The sequence below is a fragment of the Suricata suricatta genome, chromosome 2 (genome assembly GCF_006229205.1).
Source record: "Suricata suricatta isolate VVHF042 chromosome 2, meerkat_22Aug2017_6uvM2_HiC, whole genome shotgun sequence".
NCBI classification, from domain to species: Eukaryota; Metazoa; Chordata; class Mammalia; order Carnivora; family Herpestidae; genus Suricata; species Suricata suricatta.
The window spans coordinates 157,341,242-157,368,397 of record NC_043701.1 but is presented as its reverse complement, the minus strand read 5'-3'; the positions used below and the strand labels follow the sequence as shown (position 1 = coordinate 157,368,397).

General features: G+C 53.3%; 2 protein-coding genes across 13 annotated transcripts in view; both read left to right on the top strand.

Annotated features, from left to right (window-relative positions):
* Positions 1-314: 314 nt before the first annotated feature.
* HPS1 (HPS1 biogenesis of lysosomal organelles complex 3 subunit 1) lies at positions 315-24,318 on the top strand. Of its 11 annotated transcripts, XR_003905682.1 has the most exons (21): positions 437-615; positions 1,735-1,848; positions 3,629-3,745; positions 7,911-8,048; positions 8,267-8,409; positions 8,804-8,912; positions 10,996-11,156; positions 11,624-11,726; positions 12,258-12,356; positions 12,464-12,533; positions 14,419-14,474; positions 15,891-16,058; positions 16,154-16,333; positions 17,393-17,454; positions 17,955-18,089; positions 18,175-18,240; positions 19,318-19,462; positions 21,559-21,672; positions 21,762-21,805; positions 23,137-23,219; positions 23,642-23,728. XR_003905682.1 is itself a non-coding variant. In XM_029932344.1 (20 exons), the coding sequence occupies exons 3-20, from the start codon at positions 3,629-3,631 to the stop codon at positions 23,802-23,804; spliced, it is 2,112 nt and encodes a 703-aa protein (XP_029788204.1). In that variant the 5' UTR covers positions 315-405; positions 1,735-1,848; the 3' UTR covers positions 23,805-24,318. The 11 variants fall into 11 exon arrangements, 8 of the variants coding, with proteins under 8 accessions (XP_029788204.1, XP_029788207.1, XP_029788210.1 ...); XM_029932344.1 differs by lacking the exons at positions 437-615; positions 21,762-21,805 and adding an exon at positions 315-405 and having other exon boundaries at positions 23,642-24,318; XM_029932347.1 differs by lacking the exons at positions 437-615; positions 21,762-21,805 and adding an exon at positions 386-405 and having other exon boundaries at positions 1,744-1,848; positions 23,642-24,318.
* Positions 24,319-26,094: 1,776 nt separating this feature from the next.
* The window catches only part of PYROXD2 (pyridine nucleotide-disulphide oxidoreductase domain 2), a 45,267-nt gene continuing 44,205 nt past the window's right edge, over positions 26,095-27,156 (top strand). The window contains exon 1 of one of the 2 annotated variants that reach the window (XM_029932342.1): positions 26,095-26,259. In XM_029932342.1, the coding sequence (XP_029788202.1) occupies positions 26,133-26,259 (127 nt within the window). In that variant the 5' untranslated portion in view covers positions 26,095-26,132. The remainder of the gene's footprint in view (positions 26,260-27,156) is intronic. The other variant, XM_029932341.1, reaches the window with a different exon arrangement.

Genomic DNA, 27,156 nt, shown 5'->3' with positions numbered 1-27,156 from the left:
TTCTTCCTGGGCCTCGCTTTCGTCGCGTGTGAAACGGGGCTAAAATAGGCCTGTCCCTAATGCCACGGTGGGGAATTCCTTGAGCTCAGGCAAGCGGAAGGGCAAGCCCAGCGCCCCTGACGGCTGCGGACGACGCCCCCCAACTCTGCAGGCCTCGGCGCTTTCCTCGACCGCAGGAGGAACGGGCCGCGAATCAGCAGGCGCCCAGGCCGCCGAGCCTGGGCCCCAGGGGAAGCGAACTGGCAGGCGGGCACAGACGACGCTGGGCTGGGACAGGCTCGAAGTCCGGAAAGCCCGCCCGGCTTCCAGCCCCTCCCCGGGTGGGGCTGTCACGCGGACTGTCACATGGCCGCACCCGGAAGCGGCCCGCGGGCCGGCGGCCTGGCGGTGAAGGGCGGCTTGTCGGTACGTCGTCTGAGCGCCGCCCTCCCGGCATCCCCCCGGCGGCGGGACTTCCTCCGGCCCCCCTCGCGGTCCTCCCGGAAGTGGGGCGGTCCCCACTCTGGCCGCGCCGGCTCCGCCCTTCTGGCCATAGCCCTTCCGCTTCTCGGCTTCTCCTAAGTTTCTGCAGCCACGGAGTGGGGCAGGACCCCAAAGCCGGGCCTTCTTCCCAGGGTAGCTGTGAGCTTCGCGGGGGTTTGGGGGTGCTGCATAAAGTGTGGAGTGTGGGGCAGATAGGAAGGCTGCCATCTCTCCTGGTCCCTCCAGCCCATCAGGGACAAGGGGGGCCCCAGACGGAGCGGAGCGGGTCCAGGCACCGCGGCCTTCCTTAGGGGTGATTTGCTGGGGAAGGTAGCAAAAACGGGGGCTGAGGATTTTCCCCAGGTTCGCCCAGCGCCATCTGGAGCTTCGCCTCTTTAAAACAGGATAGAGAGGAGAACAGGGAAATCACAAAATGAACTGATGAGGTTCTCTTTCCAACAGCCTTTTGGAATAAAAAAGGAGAACCTAATGTCCACTGAAAAGCATTTCCGTTTTTCTGGGAATATGTCAGTAAGGCCAGTCATGCCGGTGATGTAGCAAGTTTCACTTACGTTGTAAAAGATGCTGAGCCCCTAAAAACCCTTTCTTGCTTCTTCTTTACTTAAAATGTTTGGTTCCCTAATTCGGTTACAGCTTTATGTTATTCCTGCCTTTTATTAAAATGTGAATGATTCTGGAACCAGTTTGGTTCACCCTGTTATTTGACAGGGTTATTCTGTCTTTTCACTATAACCGTGTAGGGAGGTAGGGCAGGAATTTCTGTTTCACAGCAGGAGTTTGAGGCTCAAAGAGGGTTAAGTGCCTTGGCCAAGCCAAAACTGGAACCTGGTCTCCGGCGCATTTTGTGTTGGTTTACTTCATCCTCCCTTAATATCACCTCCCTTCTCCTGGAACTGCTTCACAGTGGGCCTAGGACATGCTGTGCTGTGTCTAGTGACTATAGCAACCCGCTTGGGGCTTCTCGGGCCAGGTGTGCAGAGCACACCATGGCTCTGAGTGACCCATGGTGAAATGAGAATGCCTGGAAGGAAATAGTAGGTGGGAATTAATGTTTTTGTGGGCATCTGCTATGCTTGCCGGTTCGTGTTCCCCATTCTGGGAGGGTAGGGGTGGGTGAGAGATAGGGCACCGGGCACCTCCTAAGCCGACTGCCAAAGGGCTAGAGAGAGACCTTCACCAGCCAGTCTTCCCAGAAATGGGCAGCAGTCAGATGAAAGGCTCTGCTTGCCCTCATGATCTCTCTATTTTAAGCATTTACAGGACCTGAGATGCTGTGTTGCTGCTCTCCGTGAGCTGGTCACCGAGTCTGTCTGCTGCAGCCTTTTCTGAATCCCTGTCGAGGCTCTGCTGTGCTCCTTGCCCAAGGTAGATAATCCTGCCCGCCCTGGGGCAGATGGAGGCAGGTGGCACCCACTCCAGGGCTGGTTGGGACCATGGGAGGCACACAGCATGAGGCGGGCAGTGGACCGACTGAGCTTTCCCTGGCTCTGCAGAGCCCTGCCCTCCCCACCCCTGCCCCAGCTCTTCCTCCTGATGTCACCTTAGCCTGTCTCCTCCGTCCTCCCCTGCATCCAGGCCATCATCAAGGCCTGTGACTCCAGGCTCCACCTCTTGAGTCAGCCCCTTCCCGTCCTGGCCTCTGCCAAGGAGCGGGCCCTCGTTACCCCCACCCCAGGACAGCTGTCCCCCATCCCCTTAACTTCACCCATCTGTGACCAGTGTGTCACCCCCCACACCCTTCCCAGCTGACAGGGGCCTTTCTGCTCCTGGCCACACATTGTGTAGCCCACCATTGCCCAGCGCGCACACTTTCTTCCCATCAGACCTCAGGCTGGCCCCTTGAGCCCTTGTCTTTGTCACCCTCACCTGGGCATCCCAGAACAGCCTCTTCCAGCCACCCCCCCACCCTCACCCAGCAACCGTTACTTCACATTCAGTTGCCCTTCCCGTCCCTGCCTTGCGTTCTGTGGGTCCATGGGAACAGCTGCACCGCCTGGCACTGTGGTGGAGCCAGGTGCTCTCAGTTGAGTTGATAAAGTGACCGGAGACATGGGAGGAATTCAGTAAGTGCCAAACTGGGCACACAGGGGATCCTGAAGAGTGTGACGGAGTCCCAGATCTCAGGGTGCTATGATCCTGTGGAAATTGGACATCCATTCATGGGGCAGTTAGAGCAGAGTTCCCTAGTCACTGTCACAGCACACAAGTGGTGTGCTCATGTCTGTGTGGCACGCTGAGGCACGGGGAAGATGTGAGGCCCCTGCCTGGGGTTTTCTCAGCTGCAGGCAGGTGGCCTAAGAGCCCTGGCCTCCCCAGGCAGCCCCAAGGGTTATGGACCCATGTCTTGCTATGCCCCAGGAATGACAGGCACGGTGTGGGAAGCTCTGGATTAAGGATCTCCCCATTAATGAATAATGAAACACACTTTGTATGATAAGGCATTAAAATGTGCGCACACGGTGCGTGTGTGAGTGGTAGGGAAGGCGTTTTGGAAGAGCCAGAGATGCTGGGCAGGAGGCTGAGGAAGCGGCAGCCAAGCAGGTGTGAGAATGAGCGGTGGACAAGGTTAGGCAGCCTCTGTTTCTACCCAAAGCAGAAGCAACTTGTTAATAAAGTGATGTAATGCTGAATCCACCCTCCGTGGGCTTTGAAGCTTATTTTATGGAGCTGTGTTTGCCTCGGAGGGTATTTCAGAACTGCCTGAATGGAGGTGCATTAGCCTCCCTGTCAGGCACTGACTGTTTGCCAGGAGCCAAGATACTGCCTGCCTCTCCTGTGCCGTTTGCTCTATGTCAGGTCAAGAGCTGGGTCCTTGGTGCAGGTAGGCCCTTGGTAAGCCTGACGTTCTGGTCCAAGGGGCTGGAAAACACAGAGGCAAGAGCCCCAGCCTTAGGCTGGATTTAAATCCCAGGTGGCTCTGCCACACCAAGTGGTGCTAGACCCTGCTCTCAAAACGGGAATAACTCAAGATTCCTACCCCATCAGGTTGTGGGGAGGGTCTGACGAAATAACACCAGGGAGACCGCCTAGTTGTGCCGGCTCAGTAGGTCTCTGCTGGGATTGCGATCCTCCCCATTCCTCAGGCTGAGCTTGTGGGTGAAGGGGCTGGGAGGTGACCCTGACCTTGCTTCTTTCTCCCTGGCAGATGAAGTGCGTTTTGGTGGCCACAGAAGGTGCAGAGGTCCTCTTCTACTGGACGGATGAGGAGTTTGAAGAGAGTCTCCGGCTGAAGTTCCGGCAGCCGGAGAACGAGGGAGAAGAGGTGAGTGCAGGGCAGGAGCGGGAGGGAGGGAACAGCACAGAGCGAGCAGGAGGCGGGCAAAGCTGGCCACCCGCTCCCGGCCCAGCCTGAGGAAGTAACAGGGTGGTGCGTGCGGCCCAGCGCCCTGCACACCCCGCACTCATCCTCAGGGGCTGGCCTCCGGATGCTCCCGAGTTAGTGGCCTCACCCCTACCCCACCAGGGCACATTGGGCTACCTGAGAGCAGGAGGAGGAGGTAGAATTTTAATCACACAACACAGAAATTTGGTGTCCTCACTTTCTCTACCTAAAAAGTTTAGTATAAGTTTAATACATCACTTTTTAAAACACCTACATTAAGGTAGAATTGGCATACTATACGAAATGTACAGTTTGAGATACACGCGCTGGTGATGGTATCACAATCAATAAAATAAACATACTCGCCATGCCAAAAACGGGTGGCCCCTCCCTCACCTCCCCCAACCTGGGCAACCCCCAGGGTGCTTCCTGTCACAGTAGATGAGTCTGTATTTTGTAGGCTTTTATGTACATGAAATCATGCAGGATATTCTCAGCGTTGGGTTTGGTTTGGGTCTGGCTTCTTTCAGCGTAATTTTGAGAGATTCATCCATGTTCTAATATCTATCACTAGTTTATCGCTTGTCGTTGCCAAGCGGGAGGTGGTCCATCGTATCGGCCCCCACGGTTTGCACACCCGTGCACCTGCGGATGGTGACTGTGTCCGGTCTTTGACTCTTAGGGCGCAATGGCTAGATCGTGTAGGTACATATTTAACTTTTTAAGAAACTTCCAAACTTTTCCCACAGGTTGTATCATTTCCTAGTCCACTCGTCATGTCTGAGAGCTCCACTTCCTCCGTGTCCACACTAACACTGCTTCTAACACTTGGCGACGGTCAGTCCTCTTCATTTCAGCCATTCTCCTAGGCGTCTCCTAGGTTGTCTGTTACATCATGTCCTGACGACTGATGATTTTGACATCATTTCACGTGTTTATTTACCATCTTTATCTTCTGAAATTGAAATGAGTTCAGATTTTGCCCCTCTTTCTCTTGAGTAGGTTGCTTCTTAGTCCTGCTGAGTTCTGAGAGGATTACATGTTTTGGATGTGAGTCCTGTATTAGGGATGGGTTTTGCAAATATTTTCTTCCACTCTGCGTGTTGCCTTTGCATCCACTAACCAGTGTTTTGCAAAAAGCAGAAGTGTTCGTGTTGACAACTCCAGAGTATCCATTTTTTGCTTTTAGGGATCATATTTTTGGTGTCATATGTAAGAAATCTTTGCCCAACCTAAGATCTGAGTTTTCCCTGTATTTTCTTCTGGAAGTTGTATCGTTTTAGGGTTCATGTTAGGTTTGATGATCCATTTTGAATTTTCGGCTATGATGTCAAATATGGATTAAAGTTTTTTGTTCTCATATGGATGTCCAGGGCAACACAAATACTACAGCTTGGAGATGGTTGTCATTTTCACTAATAACCTCTACTCTACATTTTAAAGGGGTAATTTATCTTGAAGGTTTTTTTCCAGCTGAATCTCATATTAAAAATCTTTGCAGGGGAAGAAGTAGAGAGCATTCTCGTGTTTCTGCCGCGTCGCTGGCTGGTGGCCAGCCAGCCCTCTCCTGCTGAGGGGGGTCCGCCTCAGCGGGTTTGTCCACTTCAACGTCACCGACACTCTTGTCAGGGTCTTTAGGGACAAAGACATCAGAGGGCATGACATTTTAGTGGTTTTACTTAAGCTAAAAAGCAAGTCTATTTGTTAAGCTCTTTTATTTTTAGCAGTCAATACGTTAACAGTTTTTTTTAAGCATTTTTATGTTTTAGTTCTCTACTATTTCAGTCAGGTTAATTTAAGAAGCACACCATCAGTAGACCTCTATATTTCCGGAACCTGCCATAATATTGACATAAAGGCACACAGTATAGAGAGATGAATGAATAAATAAAATAAATAAGAGAAGCAAATTATCTGCTGGTGTTTATCTTCCTCTTTATTAAAAACCTTAGAAAAGAACAAAATCCTGATTTTTCAGTTCCTAAATGACAAACGTCAAGGAAAAATTGTCTTTAAAGTTTTATTTTTTACGTATTATGACACATATTTTTTCTGATTCTATAAATAACATGAATTAGTTGTAGGAAACTTGGAAATACAGAGAAATTGTTTTTAAATGATCCATAATTCTAGCGCCAGAGCTATTAGCTCTTCTATGTATTTCCTTTGGGTCTTTATCTTTTATATGTAGTTGGGATCATACCACATTTACAGTTTTATTTCCTGTCTTTTTTCCATTTGCCATTATATCTAAAGCATTATTCTTTTTTGTTAAATAGTCTCAAAAGCATAAATCTTAATGGAAGCATTATATTCCAGTGTATAAATAAATGTATCATTTATTTAACCATTTTCCCATCCTGGACATGTATATTGCTTCTAGTTTGAGAAAACTATTGCTGTAGGGAACATTTATGCCTGAATTTGATCCCACATCTCATTATTTCCTTAGGATAATTTCCTATAAATAGAAACATTGATTCAGAAGCCATTCAAAGATAATGTACCACCTTGTAATTCCAAGTAATATAATTCCTTTACACTCTGCCTATGCCAAATATTTTTATCTTCCCCAACCAAAAACCAAAAAACAATTCTTGCTTTGCTACACCTGCAGAAAAAGCTGCTGCTCTAAAAATGAGTTGGCTGTACCCACAACCTGGATCTTCAAGTGACTTTCTATTAATGTAATTTGTTGATGACAGTCCAGGAAGATTGTGGCATGTGAATATTTTAACAAACATTTGTCTATATGGAGGGATAGTCATTCAACAAATATTAATTGAGAACCTACTACGCTCCAGGCATGAAGCCGTGAGGGAACATTGCAGCATGATCCTGCGCTCACGGAACTTAGGGCCAAAGAGGGAGGACAGACAGTGAACCGGGTAGCAAATTAACTCATGAGTGCAGGTAATGATCAATGGGCTGAAAAAGTTCAACAGAGTGAGAGGTGGGGAGCGATGGGTGGGTCAGGAGAGGGGCCATCTGAGCTGGGGCCTGAGTGCTGGGCAGGAACCACTGCTAAAGCCTGACTACACGCCCCTGCCGCCCCTGAACCCAGCTCGGTTCCCGAACGCCGGGAAAGTTGGGAGAAAGTACTTGCCATCGTACTGCATCTTGGCTCTGTTGTAAATGCTGTACTTGGCCCCTGGCTGGTTGCCTGTTTTTCTTTTCAAGGCAAGGTCTTACTCTTCTCTTTGCAGATTTCTCAGGCTCACAGTTGGGACTTGGCTTTCTCCGTGGTTCAGTCAGGTCTCCAGAGATCAGCGTGGGGAAGGTCAGCTCTTCGCCTTTCTTGTCATTCCAGGGTGGAGGGTTTGAGTGGTGACCGCTGTGCTAGCTTTATGCCAGTTGTGGTTGCAGATTTTCACCAAATGTGTCCAGTTTCTCTTTGGTTTTGTTTGTTTTGTTCCTTCTTTGCAGGGCAGAGAGAATGGTTGAAGGAGGACCTTGTAGAAGTGAAGGTTGGCTTGTGATGGAAATAGGGAAAGTCCGGAAGCATCAGAAGGGGGCGAAACACTCATACTCTCTCTGCCAGAAGGAACAACTTGAACAGCGTTGCCTTTCTTAATGTTTTCTAAATAGTTGGTTTTTTCTGTGCATTTTAAATACAGACCGTTCACTTTTTTATTTTAACATAACATCGTATGAGGGGAATTTTCCATGTCATTGAAACACTCCAGTATTTTACGGAGCTATATATTCTTCTAACGTGTAGATAGGCTGTCATGTATCTGTTTCCCAGTCACTGGGCATTTACGTTTTTTACAGCTCACCGCTGTAAATGGCCCTGGAGTGGACTTGTTTGTGTGTGTATCTTTGCCCCATCCCTGATCACTTTCCTTGGGATACATCCTCTAATGTAGACTTACTGCCAACAAAAAGCGTGGACTCTGGGACGTGCAGAGAACTTCCTTAGGGTCGGTCCGTTCTTTAAATGCTCCAAGCATTCCGCTGTGGAGATGTGACCTGAGTCCTTAGTGTTTCCTTCGGATTCAGAGCCTGAACAGCAGAGGCCTTGCTACAAGGCCTGGGTGTTGTCCGTGCCTTTGTCCCCGTGGTCTGGCACTGTGAGCAGTGTGACTTTCTTCCCCCCATGCAGCCTCCCGCCCTGGAGGACCAGCTCAGCACCCTGCTGGCCCCAGTGATCATCTCCTCCATGACGATGCTGGAGAAGCTTTCAGATACATACACCAGCTTCTCGACGGAAAACGGCAGCTACCTGTATGTCCTCCACCTGGTGAGTGTGTAGCCCCGGGGCCCGTGTTCCTCTTCCCTCAGTTCTGTGGAACTCACCATCATGCCTCTCCCTGATCTTGAACTTTAGACTCCTTTAGAAGGCAGAAACTGCACCTTATCGAGGTCCCCTGGGACCTAAGCCTCCCCTCACTGTCCTCGGGGATCAGGACAGGGGAGGGTCCCCTTGGGCCAGCTGACATCAGCCCCCTCTGCCTACAGTTTGGAGAATGCCTGTTCATTGCCATCAACGGAGACCACACGGAAGACGAGGGCGCGCTGCGGCAGAAGCTGTGCGTGCTCAAGTGCCTGTTCGAGCTGCACTTCGGGCTGGTCACGGTGGACGGCCAGCTCATCCGAAAGGAGTGAGTCCTCGTGGCGGCCCCTCTGGAGCCTTTGCTCAGCCCCCTCTCAAGGCTTTGCAGGGGGTGTCCAGCCTCTGTGAAACTGGCCATTCACACTCTGCCCCTGGCGCCTGCCTGGTACCTTCCCGGGTCTCTCAGGCTGGCTTCCTGACATATGTCTGTGTGTGAAGGGAACTGGGAAGTGAAGTGATTTGCTCGAGTGCCCGACTGCTGGCTCGGTGCCATCCCACTCCACGGCCCGGGCACAGCCCGATGCGGCCCTTCTGTGTGGAGGACCCCCCACTTGTTCACGTCGCATGAGCTTGCCCGGCCCTGAGTGTAACAGGACTATGCTCCTTTGGTCGCAGGTGGGGACAAGCAGCTTTCTCACGGGTCTTTCCTGCTCTGCCCCCAGGCTGCGGCCCCCAGACCTCGAGCAGCGCATGCGAGTGTGGGAGCACTTCCAGAGCCTGCTGCGGACCTATGGCCGCCTGCGGGAGCAGGAACAGTGCTTCGCTGTGGAGGTGACTACAGGGCACGGGAGTCCCCGGGCCACAGGAGTGTCCGGTCAGAGGGCTGCGTAGCTTTCAGGCCACGTTTTGACACACACATCCCCGTCATGAATGAGGTCATAGGCAGACCCTCAACCTCATGCATTTAGAAGGTCACTCTTTGTGGCCAGCTGGTGGGTTGAACACTCTAATGGGGTTTTCTGCCATAAAACCTTGAGATCCTAGATACAACAGACTTTTTTATGTCATTCTGGGCTCACAGTAAATTGTGGAAATTCCTAAGGTCCCTTCAACTCTGACCATCCCCTCACCCCCAAAAATTATATTGAGCTAAAACTAGAGTGGAAAGCAGTGAAATATAAGCAGCACTAAAGGCAAGACTGCTTGAGCGCAGACAGTGATAACACCACAACCAGAAGACAACTTAGGCCAGCAGCGCGGGGGCTGAGCCCGGGAGTCCCTGGTCAAGCCCCGACCTGAGGAGCTCAGGCGGGCGCTCCCCGTAGAGACAAACACCGATTCTCTCCAGAGTGACAGTTCTCACGCTCCAGCGTTCATACGAGTCATCTAGAGGGCTCGCCAGATAGGGGTTGCTGGGCCTCACTTTTCTCATGGGGGGTGGGGTGGGGTTTCAAGAATTTCCATTTCTGACAAGTTCACCAGTGGTGCCAATTATGCTGGTCCAGGAACTGCCCTTTGAAAGCCACTGCTTCACAGGACAGGTTAAGAGTGAACGTATATGAGCTCACAATTGAGCCACCACGAGTGAGAGGAAAATCAATCACCAATAGATTTAGATCCCAAAGAGCTTGATCTCCTGGAATCATTAGGTACAGAATATAAAATAACTGTGAAATATTTAAAGACATAAAAACTAGAAGAGAACCCATACAGATATTTTAGAAATGAAAACATAATTATTAAAATAAAAACCTCCAGGGATGGGTTAAGTAGTAGACGAGACATAACTAGAAAGAGAATTGGTGAACTGGAAAATAGATCTGAAGGATTCATTTTCACGCCCCACTTACTCTTCTGATAAATGTATAGGACCCACTGTATGCTAAGAGGTGTGCCAGGCCCTGGGAATAGAGATGAATAAAGACACAGTCCCTGCCCTTGGGAGGAAATGAGCCGGACATATATACCTGAGCATCCAACAAAGCATTCTGGGTGTGCCATATTGGGTTTCCCGCCAGAATCTAAGGTGGCACGAAGGATGGCACGGTCACCCCTTTCAGAGACATCAGGAAGAGTTTCTTGTAGGAGCCGGCCTAACGCAATTAAGATAAAATCCAGACTCCTTCCTGAACCTGCCAAGCCCTGTGTGATCTGCCTCCGTGGATCGCACTCCAGCCTCATCTCGGGCCTCTCTGGCCTTGCGCACTGGGGTCTGACCCCGGGACTTCTTTCCATTTCAGAAGTGCTTGGCATGTAATGCTGTCTAGTAGGCATTACCTATACTTGGCTATTGAACATTTGAAATGTAGCTGTTCCAAATTGAGTTCTTCTGTACGTGTACAATATAGACTGGTTTTTGATGACTTAGTACAGAAAAAACAGTGTCAAATGCTTTTTATATGTTGAAATGGTATGATAAATTACTAACATTCACCTGTTTAATTTTTTAATGTAGATTACTAGCAAATATTAAATTATGCATAGGACTTACCTCATATATTGGTTGGACTACACTGTTTCCAACTCTCTCCCCACCTCAGGGCCTTTGTATATGCTCTCTGCTCAGCTTGCAGCATTCTCCCCCTCCCCTCTGTCTGACAGGATTTCTTGTTCTTTAGATAGCAGTTTAACGGTCCCTTCCACAGGGACATTTTCCCTGAATACCCTACCCAAGTAGGTCTCTGCCGTTCAGTACCATGTCTTTCTGACACAGCACTCATTAGAATTGGCATGAATCGTGTCTGTTTCCTTACATATGGACTGTCTCATCCATTGGAGTCTAGTGACCAGACCATAATCCCCAGGAAGGCCGGGACCGTGCTGGTGTGAGTCTCCCTGTTCCCACCAGCCGGGGCCTTGAGCAGGAGAGAGTGGCCAGTGACGTGGTTTCCCTTCCCTGCTCACCCGTGGCCAGGCTGTGGAGCGGCTGATTCACCCCCAGCTCTGTGAGCTGTGCATAGAGGCCCTGGAGCGGCAGGTCGTCCAGGCTGTCAACTCCAGCCCCGAGAGGGCCGGCGAGGAGGCCCTGCATGCCTTCCTGCTCGTGCACTCCAAGCTGCTGGCTTTCTACTCCAGGTGAGCCCTGTCCCGGCAGGCAGTAACCCAGAGGCCCTCCCCCTTGCCCCTTATTGCCTCTGCCTGAAAAACACCACCTCCCCAGCCAAGAAAACCTTCAAGACCCACCTCTTCCAGGAAGCCTCCTTGGATTCTTCAGTTTGTGACCCCTCTCGGCTCATTCCCTTCTCTGAATCATGTCTTCCTGGAACACTCTCTCTGAATCTGAATTTTAGAACTTCCTGGCCCCTGGTGATTTCTCATTGGTAGTTTTTCTTCTTTAACACCACCAGGTTTTATTTTTAAAATGAATGAATTGGTTAATTTTATTTGTACTTTGCCTTTCTTCAAGAAGGATGCGGTCAACTGATGTGTTCATAAACTCCTTGAGGTCAGGCGCCATGCTCCGACGCCCTAAACCTGCCTGCCCGTGCGCCGCTCCCTGTGGGCCCCAGGCGTGCACTGGCAGCTGCCCGTTCTCTCCGCAGCCACAGTGCCAGCTCCCTGCGGCCAGCCGACCTCCTCGCCCTCACTCTCCTAGTCCAGGACCTCTACCCCAGTGAGGGCACGGCGGAGGATGATGACCCTCAGGTCCTGGACCAGCTCCCAAACCCCCTTTTGAGCAGGCTGGGTGGGCGACCTGGGGAGGCTAGAGTTCAGTGTCACAGTACTGGGTTGGGCTTGACTTCCTGCTGCTTTCAGAGGTAACGAAAACTCTAGAATGCGATTTAGTTGGTGAAAAGTGCCGATTTTTGGAGTACTTGACACTCTAAGCCTTGGTTCCCTCATCTGTGCAATGGGACAGGGTTTGGAGGAGTGAAGGGGACAGTTGACCTAGAGCCCAGCAGTGCTTGGTGTGTGCTAGCCAGCACCCTCACCTGCCGCTCTCCCCATTATCCTCTGTGGTGACTGTGGTGGTGGTTTGATTGCCAGTGTGTTGGGATTTCTAGAATTTCAGTGGTTCAGGCCACCTAGAATTGAAACCTTTGTAGAAAGTGAGCAACCCCTGGCTGCCTTGTTGTGGGGGGTACAGAGGGCTGGAGGGCTGTGCTCTGAGGTGCTGCGCTCCGTGGGGAGGAGCTCTCCCCCGTGCTCTAACTAGGTCTTCCTTGCCTATGGCAGCCTTGTCCTCGGAGGCCCCGGAGCAGCCAGAACATCCCCATGCGGCAGGCCCGCAGCCCGGGTTCCCCAGCGCCCACCAGGAGGAGTTCCGCAGCAACTGTGTGCGGCACACCCACCCCGTGGAGGGAGAGGGGCCGGGGTTGAGCCCCCTGGGGGAGGCTCTCCTGGCCCTCAGCCCAAGATGCCCTCTTATCCACCCCCCACAGGACACTGACAGCCTCTCCCTCCCTGAGGAGTACTTTACACCGGCTCCTTCCCCTGGGGAGCAGAGCTCAGGTGAGGCCTGGGGAGGAGGAGGTGTGGGGTGGGGAGAACCCCATTGGTATCACCTTGTGAGGGCAAAGGGCCAGGTGCAGAGATTCCTAGAGTCCCTGCTGCCTACGGGTCCTGCTCTGTCCACCGTGTGACCTCTGACCTGAATTTGAGGACAGCCCTTCAAATGGTCCTTACAGCTTTTTGTGGCAAGTTGATTTCATTTAAAAATTCATCTCCTATAAGGTGTATTTTCTGCCTTTTATTTCTTTTGTAATCAATTAGTAAGTAACTAAAATGAATAGTCCTTTGATTTCAGGTACAGTGATTTAAATTATAAACCTTAGAGATCTGTACCTTACCCTTCTTCCCAGAGTATGTGGGTGGGTAAACAATTTTTAAAAGATGAAAAATATTCAAAATGTTGCTAACAACAACAAAAAAAGAGACAACGTGCTTAGAAAAAAACAGATAAGCCAAATCCATACTGTTGTAGTCCCTCTGAGTGAGCTCGTGTTTATCTGTGAGTTTCTTAGGGAAAAGGAAGGATCATATGGTTCACCTGATAGAAAAAAGCCAGGGTTCAGGAGAAGAAACTTCTCAGGGACTGAGTTTCAAAAGGAATTTGTAAAGTGTGATACCTGTAAGCCACCAGTTTTCAACCCTGGCTGCACGTTGGAATCATGCAGACAGCTTCAGCCAGAGCAGCTAAGCTGTATAGTCCACGGGCTGGGCCCCAGGTGTGCATACTTCTAGAAGTTTCCCCCAAGGAGCCAGTGAGCGTCGGAGCGGGAACCAGGACCCTGCGCAGATTTAGGGCAGAGCTGTGGTCCTCAGCCCTGCCGCACAGTAGGCTCACCTCGGGATGAGCCTGCCTGGGCCAGACATTCTGACCTAACTGGTCTGGGATGTGGCCTGGGCGTCAGGACTTTTCAGAGGTCTCGTGTGCAACCACAGTTGAAAAATGGTAGATTAGATGTTTTTAACTTCAAGTCTGTGGATGGGCTCCAGGGAGCCCGGGACCCCTGAGGCCGGGCACCAGCTCCTGTGGGCTTGCGCGATTCTGAGGGTCCATGGCTTCCTCAGCCCTCTGAGCGCCCCAGGAGCCCAGAGCGCGTTGAGAAACACTGCTTTGGGCTGACGGCGGAAGCTCCTTCCTTCTCGCTGCCCCTCCCTCGTTCATCACAGTCCTCCTCCTGGCCTCTTGCTCAGTGGTTAGATCATATGCCTCAGAGCTGTAAACAGTGCCATTTCAAAGCGCTTGGAACTCACCACTTACAAATGGCTTGAGTTGTACTCATTCATTTGTAAATCAGAGGTTCGAAAACATATAAACAGGCTTCCCTAGAGAAACTCGATTATAGATGATTGTTATTTGCAATAAAGTATAAGGGAGAACAGTGTTATTATAAACACGTAGTATTTCAGATAGGTGGGGGGTTCAGGAAGTGTCCGTGAGCTAGGCTAGCAAAGGAAACCCAGCCCATTTCCCTGCACATAGTAGGTGCTCCGAGAATGTGAGCGCCGCCTCCTAGTGGAGAGGCGCTGGGATAGAGACCTGAAGGAGCCCAGAGGGCGGAATGGAGGAGGGGATTAGGGGGCCCACGTTGGGAGGGGGGTTGCTGAGGAACACGCCTGCCGCCGTTGCCAGGTCCATCCTCAGGAGCTTGAACCCAACAGCCAGCCCGGGGTGAGCTTTCTCTTCCCCAGCTGCTTTAGCCCTGGGACTGCAGAGTTCACCCTCACTTCCAGCCTGGGGTCTGATGAGCAGGGCAGTGCTGCTCCAGCCCATACTAAGTGCTCTTGTCCTTGCCAAGTGCTCCGCCCCATCCTCCCCTCCTGACATGCCTTTGGGCCGTTATTCACATTTTCGTGTGGCTCATGTTATGTTATCACCTGTGTCCTGTAGGCAGCACTGTGTGGCTGGATGGGGGCACCCCACCCACCGATGCCTCCCAGATCCAGGTGAGTTTCTCCTGGGGCTGGAGGTGGGGGGAGGGGGGCGGAGGCTCCTGGGAACTCTGAGGACTCAGGTTCTCCTCCGGGTAACTCCCACAGGGCCAGCCTTCCTCCTGTCACCTCGGGCTGGTCAGTGCGAGGGACAGAGCTCATCCCAGAGCCAGGGGCCACGCAGGCGCTGGGCGAAGGGTGACCTCAGCGCCTGAGAAATCCCACCATCCTGATGTTTGTTGGCAGTGAAAGTCCAGCTTAAATTTTAATACTTCTTAAAAATTATATAGTAAATATATTCATCATAGAAAAATTGGGAAATACAAAAGTATGGAAAAGGGATAAAAATCACTCTGAATTCTTTCCCTAGATGTTAACTACCATTCAGATTTTGGGGTGTTTCCTTCTAGCCTTCCATATATACATGCATGTACATATGTATGTGTACTTACACACTGCATGTATTGTTTTTCATTTACCAAATCTGAATCCTAATGGACTTCATTCCACTGTTTTCCTTAAGCATTTTTCCATTTACTTGGCACTGGTTTTTAAGGACTGTTTAAGAGTCCATCACATTCCAGGGCACCCGGGTGGCTCAGTCGGTTAAGCGTCTGACTTCGGCTCAGGTCATGATCTCAAGGTGTGTGAGTCTGAGCCCCACATCAGGCTCTGTGCTGACAGTGCAGAGCCTACTTGGGATTCTCTCCAACCCCCCTGCCCCGCCTGCCGCCCCTGTCTCTTCCCTAATCTGTCTGTCTCTCTCCCTCTCTCTAAATATATCAACTTTAAAAAACAACAGTCCATCACACGCTTGCGCTGCGTATTTAGCAGAGCCACGGAACAGCTAGTGTGTTTCCAGTTACTTGCTGTCATGACTGACACCGCAGTGCCATCCTGATCAAGGACGTCTTGTGGCCTCTCTGGTGATCTCAGTGTTCTGCTTTTTCCCACTAGAGGCTTTCTTGCTCATTTAGTAAGGCTGGAGTCTTGCTCATTCAGCCCATCCATGCCTCAGTTTCCTCCGTGGTACTGGCTGACAGATGCTCTGAGTGTGGGTAGAATGACAGCACTATTGAAATGCCTTCATCCGAGTGAAGGCTTGGAAGGGAGCTCCCCCACCCGTTTTGCCTGCCTTTTCAGCCTCTCTTCTACCACCTGCCCTGGATCCTGTTGCCCACAGCGCCTTCTTGCCCTCCAGTCCTGACTGGGCAGAAAGGCTCAGAAGAAACAGGGAGGCAGACAGCAGCGGCCCTGGCAGCTCCAGGGCCACTGTAACAGAGCGCAGGCACTTTTAAGAACCGGATTTCCTGGAGCTGACGTATTTATGCCCTTGCTTCACAGGGAGAGCAGCGAATGGGCGACCATGGGTGGGGACGTGAGGCAGAGGCTGGGTGGCTCCCCATCACTGATAGCTCTCCTTCTCCACAGATGGCTGAAGACAGCCTCCAGACCCTGGTCCCTCACTCCCCAGTCCCTTCCAGCCCCAGAAGGATTTTCCTGGATGCCAGCGTGAAGGAGAGCTACTGCCCCATGGTGCCCCACACCATGTACTGCCTGCCCCTGTGGCCGGGCATCAACATGGTGCTCCTGACCAAGGCATGAGCAACCCCCACCTGCCTCGGCAATGCCCCGGGCCTGGGCGCCCTCCCACAGGCTGCCCCGTTCATCCTGCCCTGTGCTCCTTCCCTCAGTGCCCCAGCACCCCCCTGGCCCTGGCCCTGTACCAGCTGCTGGACGGGTTTTCGCTCCTGGAGAAGAAGCTGAAGGAGGGGCAGGAGGCTGGGAGCACCCTGCGGTCCCACCCCCTCATGGGGGACCTGCGCCAGAGGATGGACAAGTTTGTCAAGAATCGCGGGGGGCAAGAGATTCAGGTAAGAGCCGACCCCCAGACATGCCGGCCAATGGGAGACGAGGCAGGACCCCCAGGAGCCTCGAGGCCCGGCCCTGCCCCACCGTAGGTGTGCGGCCCTTGTTTCCCCCGTATGAAAGGGTAACAGAAGCTTTCAGCAGCATTTTCACGTGAGTTTGGCAGAACGCAAATTCTGATTCCCATGGGGTAGAGGAGACTGGAGCTCCCCTAGATGGTGGTTTGGCTGAGATTACTCAGTGGGTGGGACCAGAGCCTGGCCTTAGGACTCCGTGAGGGCCGGCCACCTGTCCCTGGCACCCCTCCCAGTGTGGCAGCTCACACAGAAATGCAAGACACAGCCTCCCCACTGCCGGGGGGCTTAGAGCCCAGGTCGGAGGTGAGGCCCAGTGACGCTAAGCAGTAGCAACAGCACAAGCTACGCCGCCAGGAGCCTAGAAGCATCAGGAGGGGAAACCACCCAGGGGATGCAGCTGGTGGTGCTGGGGTCCATCTGAGGACCTGAGATGCACTGCGGCTGCAGCCCACGTGGGTCTGAAAATGAGAAGAGGAATCAGAGGAGGTCGAGCAAGGGAGTGGGGCCCAGACCCAGACAGACCCAGGTTCCGCTCTGAGGAGTCTGCCCGGCATCCGACTGTGCCGCCGGCCATCTCAGCACTGGGTTAGAATGCGGAGTCCCCCCTTTAAGGGGCTCACCCGCATCAGCACCCCAGCGCCTGCCCTGGGGCCGCTCCTCTTTGGAGCACCCACCTGGCACTCTGACAGATTACTTTACGTGTCTGTACCAGCTAGGCAGGGAGTCCAGTGCCAGCCACAGAGGAACTGCTCTTGAAAGACGTGCCCACTGAGTGAATAGAATGGCGTGTGTGGGGTGCAGAGAGCTGGGTGGGGGGGCCCTACCGGAGAACCAGTTCTGACTGCGAGAAAGCAGATGTGCACAGAGCCTAAATACCAGGGTGGTCAGGAAGCATGGGTCCCTCTCAGAGCCGACATCGCAAGGGTCTCCCCTGGATCACACTGTGGGGACACCGTCAGGAAGCCCGTCTATCCTGTCCTCCTACAGAGCACCTGGCTGGAGTTCAAGAGCAAGGCCTTCTCCAGGAGCGACCCCGGATCGTCCAGGGAGTGAGTGGGGGCCTCTGAGGATGGGATGGACAGAGAGGGGCAGTTTCCTCCAGGCCAAGAGGGAGAAGATGCTCAGGAAGGGGTGTATGAGGGCCGAGGGGGCCCCAGGACGGTGGAGTCTGGTCCTAGACGTTGGGGGGAGGCGAGAACCTGGAGGACTTCACAAGAGACAGGAGGCTCAGCTTCGCACCCAGCTCCAGCACCAAAGGGTGCACTTCCCTCATTTCTCAATAAAATAAGCCACTGGGGCGGGGGGGCAGGGCGAAAGATTCTAGGAGCTTCAAGTACACAGGCACCACACTGGGGGAAACCGGGGAGCTGTCCCCATGTCTCTGAGGGCAAGGGCGTGCCTCAGCAGCTGTCTGTCGCCGGTCCGCGGGTCCGGAGCAGGGGCAGCTCCTGTCATGAGGGGCGGTCCTGGGTGTGTCCGTGGCGCACCTGCGGACAGCCCACCCTCCAGGGCCCTTCGCGCTGTCATGCTCTCCTCTCCCGGCACCCAGGCTGCTTCAGGCGTGTGGGAAGGTGAAGCGGCAGCTTTGTGCCATCTACCGTCTCAGCTTCCTGACCTCGGCTCCAGGCCGGGGGGGCCCACATCTGCCCCGGCAGCTGCAGGACCAGGTCCAGACACTCATGCAGTAAGTCCGGGCAGCCATGGGGCTGCGGCGCCAGAACGCGAGCTGGAGCCCCGCACCACAGCCTGCCTCCCTGCTTCCTCGGCAGAGAGAAGCTGACAGACTGGAAGGACTTTCTGTTGGTGAAGAGCAGGAGGAATGTCACCATGGTGTCATATCCTGATGCCTGAGCCCCAGGAAGCCCCTCACGTCTGCCCGTCCCCACCACCCACCACTCTGAAGGGACTGCAGGCATTCTGGAAGGAGAGTATACATTCTACCACCTCAACTTCTCTGAAGAAAGATACTAGATGTTGTCATGGGTGTCTTGTCCATAGGAACCCTCCAAGACCAAAACTTCACAAATCCCTGCTGTCCCGTGGTTGTTACTTCATAAAAGCTTTGGCGGGTGTTTATGTTGACATCATTGTGAAGTGGTAACAGGTGTTCCAGGAGGGGCAGGGGTCCTGGGGTCAGAGAGGTTTGAGAGGCCGCATCTTCCTTAGAAGTCACAGTACACAGTGGGACATGAAGGCTCTGAGGAGGCCTGCACCAAGTATATTTATCCCTGTTTAAAAACCATGTGCAAGACCTCTTTGACCCTTTTATTCTGGAACACTGGTTTTATCAACTACCAATTTTCCCTGGAACTTAATATAAAGCAGCTTTTCCTATATTAAGATCTCGAAGGTGTCAGGCCTTCAATCTCCCAAGACGCTTGCCTGCGCTATGCAGATAGAAGGGATGACAGAGGCCCTCTTTAGCCACCAGCCATCACCCTGCCATGTTGGCTGTTCCCTTCTCCAGTGGGAACCTTCCTGCTTCACAAGGTGATGTGTGGGGAGAGGAACAAAACCAGCCGAGGTGTGCGGGCTGGGTGGTCAGCTAGGCTCCTTCATCAGCGAGGTAACTGCCCTCGCACCAGCCTCACGGCGTGTAGGATTTAAGCTCATCCCCCATGAAAATGCTATTGCTCTTAGGTCCAGAATTCCCTGTGTTAAGTGTTCTGGTATCAAGGGATCCATTTTACTTGCATCAGAGAATTTCTCAGCATTGGGGGGCTCAGAAGTAAAGAGATCCAGGAAAACAGGGACTCCAGGGGGTTGACTGACAGAACAACCTGCGGGGAGAGGTGGGCTTGGTGGGCCTGGTCCCTGCCTCACTGCTTAGCCCTGCGAGTAGCCTGGGTGGAGCACAGAGTCGTGCCTTCCCTGGTCCCTGGCTTTACGAGCACCTTAACTCTGACCTTCACCTACCTAGAAGACTTCCCAGGCTTGGTGCATTTCATCTATGTGGACCGCACGACCGGCCAGATGGTGGCCCCTTCCCTCAGCAGCAGTAAAAGGACTTCCTCGGAGCTGGGCAGGGGGCCGCTGGCCGCCTTCGTCAGAACCAAGGTAAGCATTGCCCGGCCCCGACACTCTTCACCCCTGTGAGCCGATGTGCGGCCTGCCCCCTGCTCAGGAAGGACTGATGCCCCACCCTGAGCACATCCCCCCTTCTCCCTTCCCGGACTCTTCTGTCAGCATCTGCCCCCGGCTGCTGTGCTTCCTAAGGCTAGCGGCTGGTCTTTGTCACCCTAGGGCCCTGGCATTCGGGGCCACGTGGGCACCTTCCTGGGTGTAATCTAATATGCTGCAGAAGCACATCTGGGCAGTGGGTTCAAAGGGGGAAATGGTCGGGACCTAACATTGTGCGTGGCTTAAATAAATCCCAGTAAGTATTTGCTGAATTAACTCACGTGGGAAGAAGAGACACGAGGTCAGTCAGTTTGGAAACAGGATTTAACAGGAGGTGGTTTGTACTAAAGAAACATTCCCTGGGGGTTCTTGTGTTCATTCTTTTTAACTGACTGTTTCATAGCAAATTGGTATAGGCATATGTATATACTATAAGTATATATACTATATATATGTTATGTATATTCTATATATTATAAGTATATATATGTATTCTATATGCTATAAGTAATATATATATTTATAGTATATAGTGTATAATATATATATCTCTAATGAACATACTAGATGGCATTGTCTAAGTAAAGTATATGCCAGTGGTTAAAATAAAGAGGGCACAGAGGGCCTGTGCTGGCTCTGCCTCTCCCTGGCTGTTTGGCCCAGGGTATAACTCAGTCTGGAGTCTGTTTCCTCGTCCGTAAAGGAGGCTAGTGATACCCCTGACATCCCGGAGTTGCAGAGATAACAGGTGCGTGAGATGCTGCGTGTTCAATGTTTAGCACAGTACGTGGCACATGAGATAGGATTCAGTGAGCATTTCCCGGTACCCTCCTCTTCACCATCGTTCCGGTAATCGTTGGGAGTTCTCTTGCTGCATTTCTTCTCAGAGTTTTTCCGTGAAGCTCGTTGTCCTTGGTAGTAATTGCATATTCCATACATGCAGCGTGTTTACCCACATTTTCACTTTGGTTTCTATCTGATGCATTTCCTCATGTCATTAATTCTTTATAAACATGATTTTTAACAAGTCCACAATAGTCCATCATGTGAACATAACATAATTTCCTTAGCCATTTCCCCAGCGTTGAACGTTTAGATTGTCTCCAGGCCCTCACGGTCATAAATAATTCTGCAGCACACACCTTCGTGCATCCATCTCTGTCCTCATCTCTGATTCTTTTCTCACTATGGGTTCCCAGAAATGGAATTACGAAGGCAAATGGGAGGAATGTTTTTAAGGTTATTGATACGTGTTGTCAAATTGCTTTCCTGAACAATACAGGAAATCCATGTATTTGTTTGCAGATGTAATTAGACACTGAGCTGTGGTCAGGCTTGCAGTGAATCATGTGTGCCTTCCGCTGAGCTTTTTGGTGAGAGAGCTCCTCAGGCCTTTTCCAGCCCTGGGAGATGGGAAACCAGGCCGTCCTGCTGCCCTCCCTCGGGCCGTTCTCAGGCAGCGTTAGGAAGTCCTTAAATGAGAATATTGCCCCCACTGTCACCTGGTCACTGTGAACCCTGGTTGGGACTTCAGCCCTGAAGCAAGGGGCATGCCTGACTCATGGTACTCAGTGTGTTCCAGCAGTTCACCAGCACCTTCTGGCACAGAACCTGTGCCAGAGAGACGCAGTCCCTGGAGGGGACTGGGTGAGTGGGTGGCCCCGGGCAATGCCCTTCGGTGATTTTGGTGGCTGAATGATCGGTTTACTAATGTGTGGCTTCTGTGTAAAGTTACCTCAAGTGTTTTTATGTATGTTTTGTTGTCACAGTACCTGGAGGGGTCATCCATTCTAGTCCATCCATCCACCCAATGATGCTTTATTTTTTGAGCTCCCACTCTGACCCAGGCCACACCCCGACGCTAAGGAAAAGGGGGAGCAGGAGCAGCCCCTGGCCTACCCGGAGCTCCTTGTCTGAGTGCTTTTCTTCCAGAGGCAGAGCCTGAGTGAGCCCTGGCCCCGCTGTGGGGAGGGGGCTGGCCCTGCAGGCCGTGGTGGGCAGGGCAGCTTCGAGCACTCTCCCTGCCTCCCCAGGTCTGGTCTCTGATCCGGCTGGCGCGCAGATACCTGCAGAAGGGCTACACCACGCTGCTCTTCCGCGAGGGGGATTTCTGCTGCTCCTACTTCCTGTGGTTCGAGAACGAGATGGTGGGTGTGGCCAGGCCCTGCGGGCAGGGCCGGCCTGAACCGCTCTCCTCTCTGCTGACTCTGATACTCTTCTTTTGCTCTCTGTTCAGTCGTCTGTCTCTTCATCAGTTCTCATCCCTAGTGGGGCTCACAGGTAAGCACAGCCTTTGGGACCCAGATGTCAGAGGTTCCATTTTCATGTGTGCCTTGTGACCCCTCCACCGGCTGTCTGAAAAGCTCAGGCCGTCATGCAAGGCAGAGCCCAGGTAACACGTGGACAAATGGACGCGTGCCCCTTGAGCAGGGCTGCGCGGGTGTGCTTCCACGCCGACAGCCGCACCTAACAGAGCGTGGCACACTCATTCCCGGTGGGGGGGGGGGCGCAGATAAGCTGAGGTTCAGAGCAGTGAAGCATCTGCCCGAGGTGAAGATGACCATATGGCCTCCTGGTCCCCTATTTCTCTCTCTAGACCCACTGTTTCTACAGTGTAAGCAGAGGGCATGGAAGCTTGTGTCTCTCTCTCTTTCCTGTTTCTCTTTGTTTTGTGTTGCAGCTCTCTCAGGGTCAATCCTTCTGTCCTGAGAGCGATGGCCAGCGCAGGGTGCTTACTGGGTCCCTCACCACTGTTCTAGCAACCTCACATCCTCCCAGTCTGGCCCATGGTTGGGGGCAGGTATCCCTGGCCCCATTGTACAGATGGAAACACTGATGCCTGGAGATCAAACTCCATGGCCAAAGCCACCAGCATCTTAAATGATGAAGCTAGAGCCCAGACTCCACTCTCCTGACCTGCAGGCTCCTCTTTGCACTCTGTGCCCAGGATGTGTGTACGACCTTTACCTGAGTTTCTAGAGGAGACAGGGCTTCGTGTGTGTGGCTGGCCTGACAGCGACAGACTGAAGTAGAACGGTGGGGGGGGGGGGGACGGCAGAGCCGGCTGTGGGGGCTGCCTGCACCTGTGCCCTCTTGGGCACCACTTAATATGCTGAGTGCACTTCACCCACAGGATGGGCCCCACAGTGCCCACGTGAGCATCGGGCCCCGTGACCATGATCGATACACAGGGCCTGCCCAGCGGGTCTTAATTCCCTTTTCCTCCTTATCCTACCCTGTCACTTTCAAAACAGGGACTTGGGCCTTTTGGTAATGCCTTGCTCTCCAGGACCCTGCATGACACCCCCCTGGGTCACCCTCCCGGCAGCCCTCCTGAGCCATGCTGGTCACTGACCCAGGTCAGTGAGGTGAGGGCTGCCACACATGGACCAGGCAGGACACTCAGAACTTTACGTACGTCACCCCCAGTGTTCACTGCGTGACTACTGTTACTCCCACTGCAGAGATGAGAAAATGAGGCAAAAGGAGATCCAAACAGCAAACACTCAGAAGCGGGGCTAGCCAGCCCTTGAACATGGGTCTGACTCGTGCCCATATTCTTTCCACCATACCTCCACCTCCCCATTCAAGACCTTCTTCCTCCTCCTCAGGGGCACAAGCTCCAGATAATAGAAGTGCCCGTCCTCTCGGATGACTCGGCCTGCGTCGGCGTGCTGGGAGGAGACTACTACAGGTGACCCCAGTGCACAGGACTGCTGGGGACAGTGGGTGCCTGATGAGTGCCTCTGCTCCTCCTTCCTGCCCAGCCCCGTGTTCAGTGCGAGGGGGGTGGGCACGGAGCACGCCCAGGTCTCTGCCCCTCTTCCGGTTGCCACACGCTTGGTAGCATCTGCCAGCATCCGTGCTGGGGCCCTCGGGCTCCCCCGCTGGCTCTGTGGCATCCCTTAGCCTGGGCACTGCCATCAGCAGCTCTGCACGGGATTGGGAACCCCAGGGGGTGGACCCTGCAGCCGGGGCTGATCCTCCTGCAGATAGGCCAGCAGGCAGGCGGGAAGGCTTTGCCAGCCAGGTGCGGGGACCTCTAGAGGTGACAGTGCCGAGCTGGGGGGGCTGCCGCGGCCTCGTTCCTGAGTCCTTTTCCCCCTCTTCCTCCAGGAAGCTCCTGCGCTACTATAGCAAAGGCCATCCCACTGAGGCTGTCAAGTGCCATGAGCTGCTGGCCCTCCACCTGTCGGTCATCCCCACAGATGTGCTGGTGCAGCAGGCCGGCGAGCTGGCCCGGCGCCTGTGGGAGACCTCCTGCATCCCCTTGCTCTAGACCAGGCCACGGCACCCCAGCGCCATCTGCGTGTGTGCCCTGGTCCCCTTGCACAGCACTCACCTAAGGGTAGGACAGTCCCGGGGTCTCTTAAACCCCCTAGACTAGTCTCCCCTCCAGATAACAAACCCCCAGATCGTCGTCTCTGGAGGAGGAGGGAGGCCAGAGAGAGTCCCTTGGCCTCCTTAAAACAGTAGTGGCTGTGAGGTTAGAACTGGGGCAGCCACTTTCAGAGCTGCCTCTCCATCGACAGGAAGTCCCCAGTGCCTGCAGTGTCTGAAGATGCCCCCTCGTGCTCCTCATGCTGTGGGAGCACAGAAAGCTCCCCCAGGAAGCTGTTTCCTTCTCTACATGAAAGATGCCACTTCGGCTGGGCCAATTCCCACTGCCACTTCCTCCCTGTGGCCCTGGGCGGGTTTCCTCCACCATAGCCCCTACCTCTCAGGGCAGCTCCGAGGGCTGCCGGACATTCAGCGATGCTCAATAAATGCTGGCGGTGGTTGTTCAAGCCATATGTGCCTGGGCTCCTGGGCTGTCTCTGGTGTCCAGACGTCCTGGCCCCTTCCCACCCTGCGCCGTCTTGACTCCTGCCCAGCGCCTGCTCAGAGATTCAGATTACTCGGGAGACCCAGACATAGGTTTTTAAAAACCTCCCAGCTGACCCTGTTTGCCCTCGGTGGAGAACCATGGCCCAAGGGGTAGAGCCCCTGTCCTCCAACCTGGAAGCCCCCACCCAGGACACACAGGAACAAGAGACCACCCGGGCACCGGGACCGGGGAGCGTCTACTGCGGGGATGAGAGAAGGGCTGTGGCAGGAGTAGGCACCCCACCCCGTGCATGACCCGCTGACTGTGTCTCCAGGCTTGAGCCAGATTCACGCAGTGAAGACCGTTCTTTTCTGGTAAGGGAATAGCTAGTGGAGGCAGAGACCTGACAGGAGAACAGAGGTACTGAAAGAGCTAGAACATCTCACACTAATGTCCTCAGAAGGTGGCAGTGAGGGACATTGTCACCTGAGGTGACTGGGACTGCATTCCTTCATGATATCTTGACTTAAGGAATCCAAGTTTCAAACCTCAATTGTGGAAAACCCAGACGAGCACAATGGGGGAACTAAGTCTAGAAGCGTGCTGCTGTTTAGGGTTCCCACTTTTGTCACCTGATACTTGTGCTTAATTTTGAGCAGCTACATGATATGACACATCTAGTTTAACCATCCCCCGAACTTTTCGATATGTCACACTGGGGTGGACATCCTGCATCAGACTTCCGCAGAGATTCACACCCGGTGTAAAGCTGGCGTGTCAGGGTCTCGGTCACAAGTAGAAGGTTCCACAGAAAGCTCTCCTTACATGCACCTCCACATAGTCTCCTAATTTTAAGATGCATTTCTAATAGCGGGTTTCTAGAATACTGACAGATATCCTAGCAGTACAGAAACTCGGCTCCTAGGGTGCTTTTTTCCTGTAAGAGCAATGACCTGCTAGCTAATGGGCAGAGAACAAAGGAGCTTCTAATTCAAGGCAGGCCAAAGGATAGCAAGAAAGGGTGTCAGCTGAAGATCTTTGCAGATGTGATCTTTAATCCTTGAGGATTCTGGGGAAATGGGAAAGGTTCCAAAAGACAGAAGAGGGATGTCCAGGCCTTAAAAAGAAAAAGGCGAGCCCCCATCCCTCACTAGATCCTGAGGCAGCCTGCTGAGCGTGGAGTGCTCAGGTGTCTGGGAGAAAACACACAGCCGGCTGGGAGTCACAGAGCCCCCGCCGGGTTCCCCGGGCCTGTGGTGGGTGCAGAGCCCCTCACTGTCCCGCAGGCGGAAGCCTCGGGCGCTAGAGCAGTCTGACAGCATCTCCTCGGGACTTGTTCCCCAGCAAATCCCAGACATTAAACTCCTTAATGAGAAGCAGGACAGTGTGGGGGAGGGGGCCCTGCCAGCACACTCGCAGCCTGCATGACCTCCCCCGTCCCTTCTCCTAGCCTCAGTGCCCCTGGTCCATGAAATGGGGGTTCTGGGGTTTCCGTGAGAAGCTGGGGACTGTGGTCAGCACAGCACCTAGCACGTGGGGGCCCTAGAGTTACCAGTGCAGTGGCTGCTCTATGTTCTGGTGGTGGCACGACTTCTGCCTGGTGAACGGGTGACCTCTGGAGACTCCGCCCTGCGTGGACTCCGCAGGCTGCGTGTTCTCCACAGAGTCATGGCCCAAAGCCAAGTGCAGCAGCTGGACTGCTGCTCCTCCTCTCTTCCGGTTCTCTCCCTGCCCCGCCCCCTGCCCGGGCAGCAGAGAAAGCTGATTGTAAGCAAATTCCTGGCCTAGTACAGGGCAGAAATGGCTGCAAGAGGCCGAGGACTCAGCGGGGCCATAGGTGCCTTTCCTTGCCCTGCTTGGAGACGAGCTCACTGGGAAGCCAGGGGACGCCTAAAGCCTGAGTACGATGCGGTGGTGATAGGAGCAGGTAACCAGGCTGTGCCGGAGCTGAGGGGCGGCCCTGCTCCAGGCCCGGGGCGGGGTAGGGAGACATGCATTCCCAAGCCCCACCTCTCCTTCTCCTCTGGCCACAAGCTGGCCTGGGTTTGGGCCAGAGCAGGGGATTGGGGGGAGGGTGGGGGTTGGGGTGGAAAGCCGACTAGTCTGCCATCAGACACTAAGTTTGTGGGGCTGGCTCTGCCATCAACTTGCTGTGTGGTCTGGGGCAGACTCTTGCCCTCTCTGGGCTTGGAAGTTCCCTTCTAGAATGACCAGGGAAGAATAGGTAAGCTCAGGGGGGTCCATGTATCTCCTGCAAAATTAACTAGGTGACACCACATTCTTGGAAAGCATATGGTGCACAAGGGTTGGAAAGAAAGAGCCTTGGGATAACAGACCCATGAATCCAGTCCCGCCAAGTGCCCTGACTTCTGGTCGCCACCACCTCACCACTAAAACTATGTATCCCCCCAAGGAAACTGGAAGGTTCTATAAAGGGTGGGTTAGAAAAAAATAGAACTGAAACACACGTCTGCGGAGGCTGACAGCCCCTGCTGCACTTTGCTGACCCCCAGGCTGCAGAGTGTCTGATTCTGCCCCGAGGTCTGGGAGGCCGTGGGGCCGGCACAGGTTGCCTTTGCTCAGAGCCTTCCATTCAACACTCCCAAGGGGGCCCAAATGGCAACTTCTGGCATTCTCTGTCACTGGGTGTAGACAAACAAACCCAGTTTGAAAGAGGATGCTCATCACAGTTTTAAAGCTGCATCCTGTTCTGACATCTCTTCATTTTTGTATGTTCTAAGAGCAGTCGTGCCCAGTAAATGTTCAACGGTCGCCTCTCCAGGGAAGTAAGTGTGCAAACATATATACATAAGTTTATTATAAA

Bases quoted from the DNA above. Each gene is read 5' to 3' on its own strand.
- HPS1 (XM_029932344.1), top strand. From the start codon at position 3,629: ATGAAGTGCGTTTTGGTGGCCACAGAAGGTGCAGAGGTCCTCTTCTAC. The intron at 18,241-19,317 runs ATATCCTGATGC...TCTGACCTTCAC, and splicing joins AGGAATGTCACCATGGTGTC to CTACCTAGAAGACTTCCCAG. The intron at 23,220-23,641 runs GTGACCCCAGTG...CTCTTCCTCCAG, and splicing joins CTGGGAGGAGACTACTACAG to GAAGCTCCTGCGCTACTATA.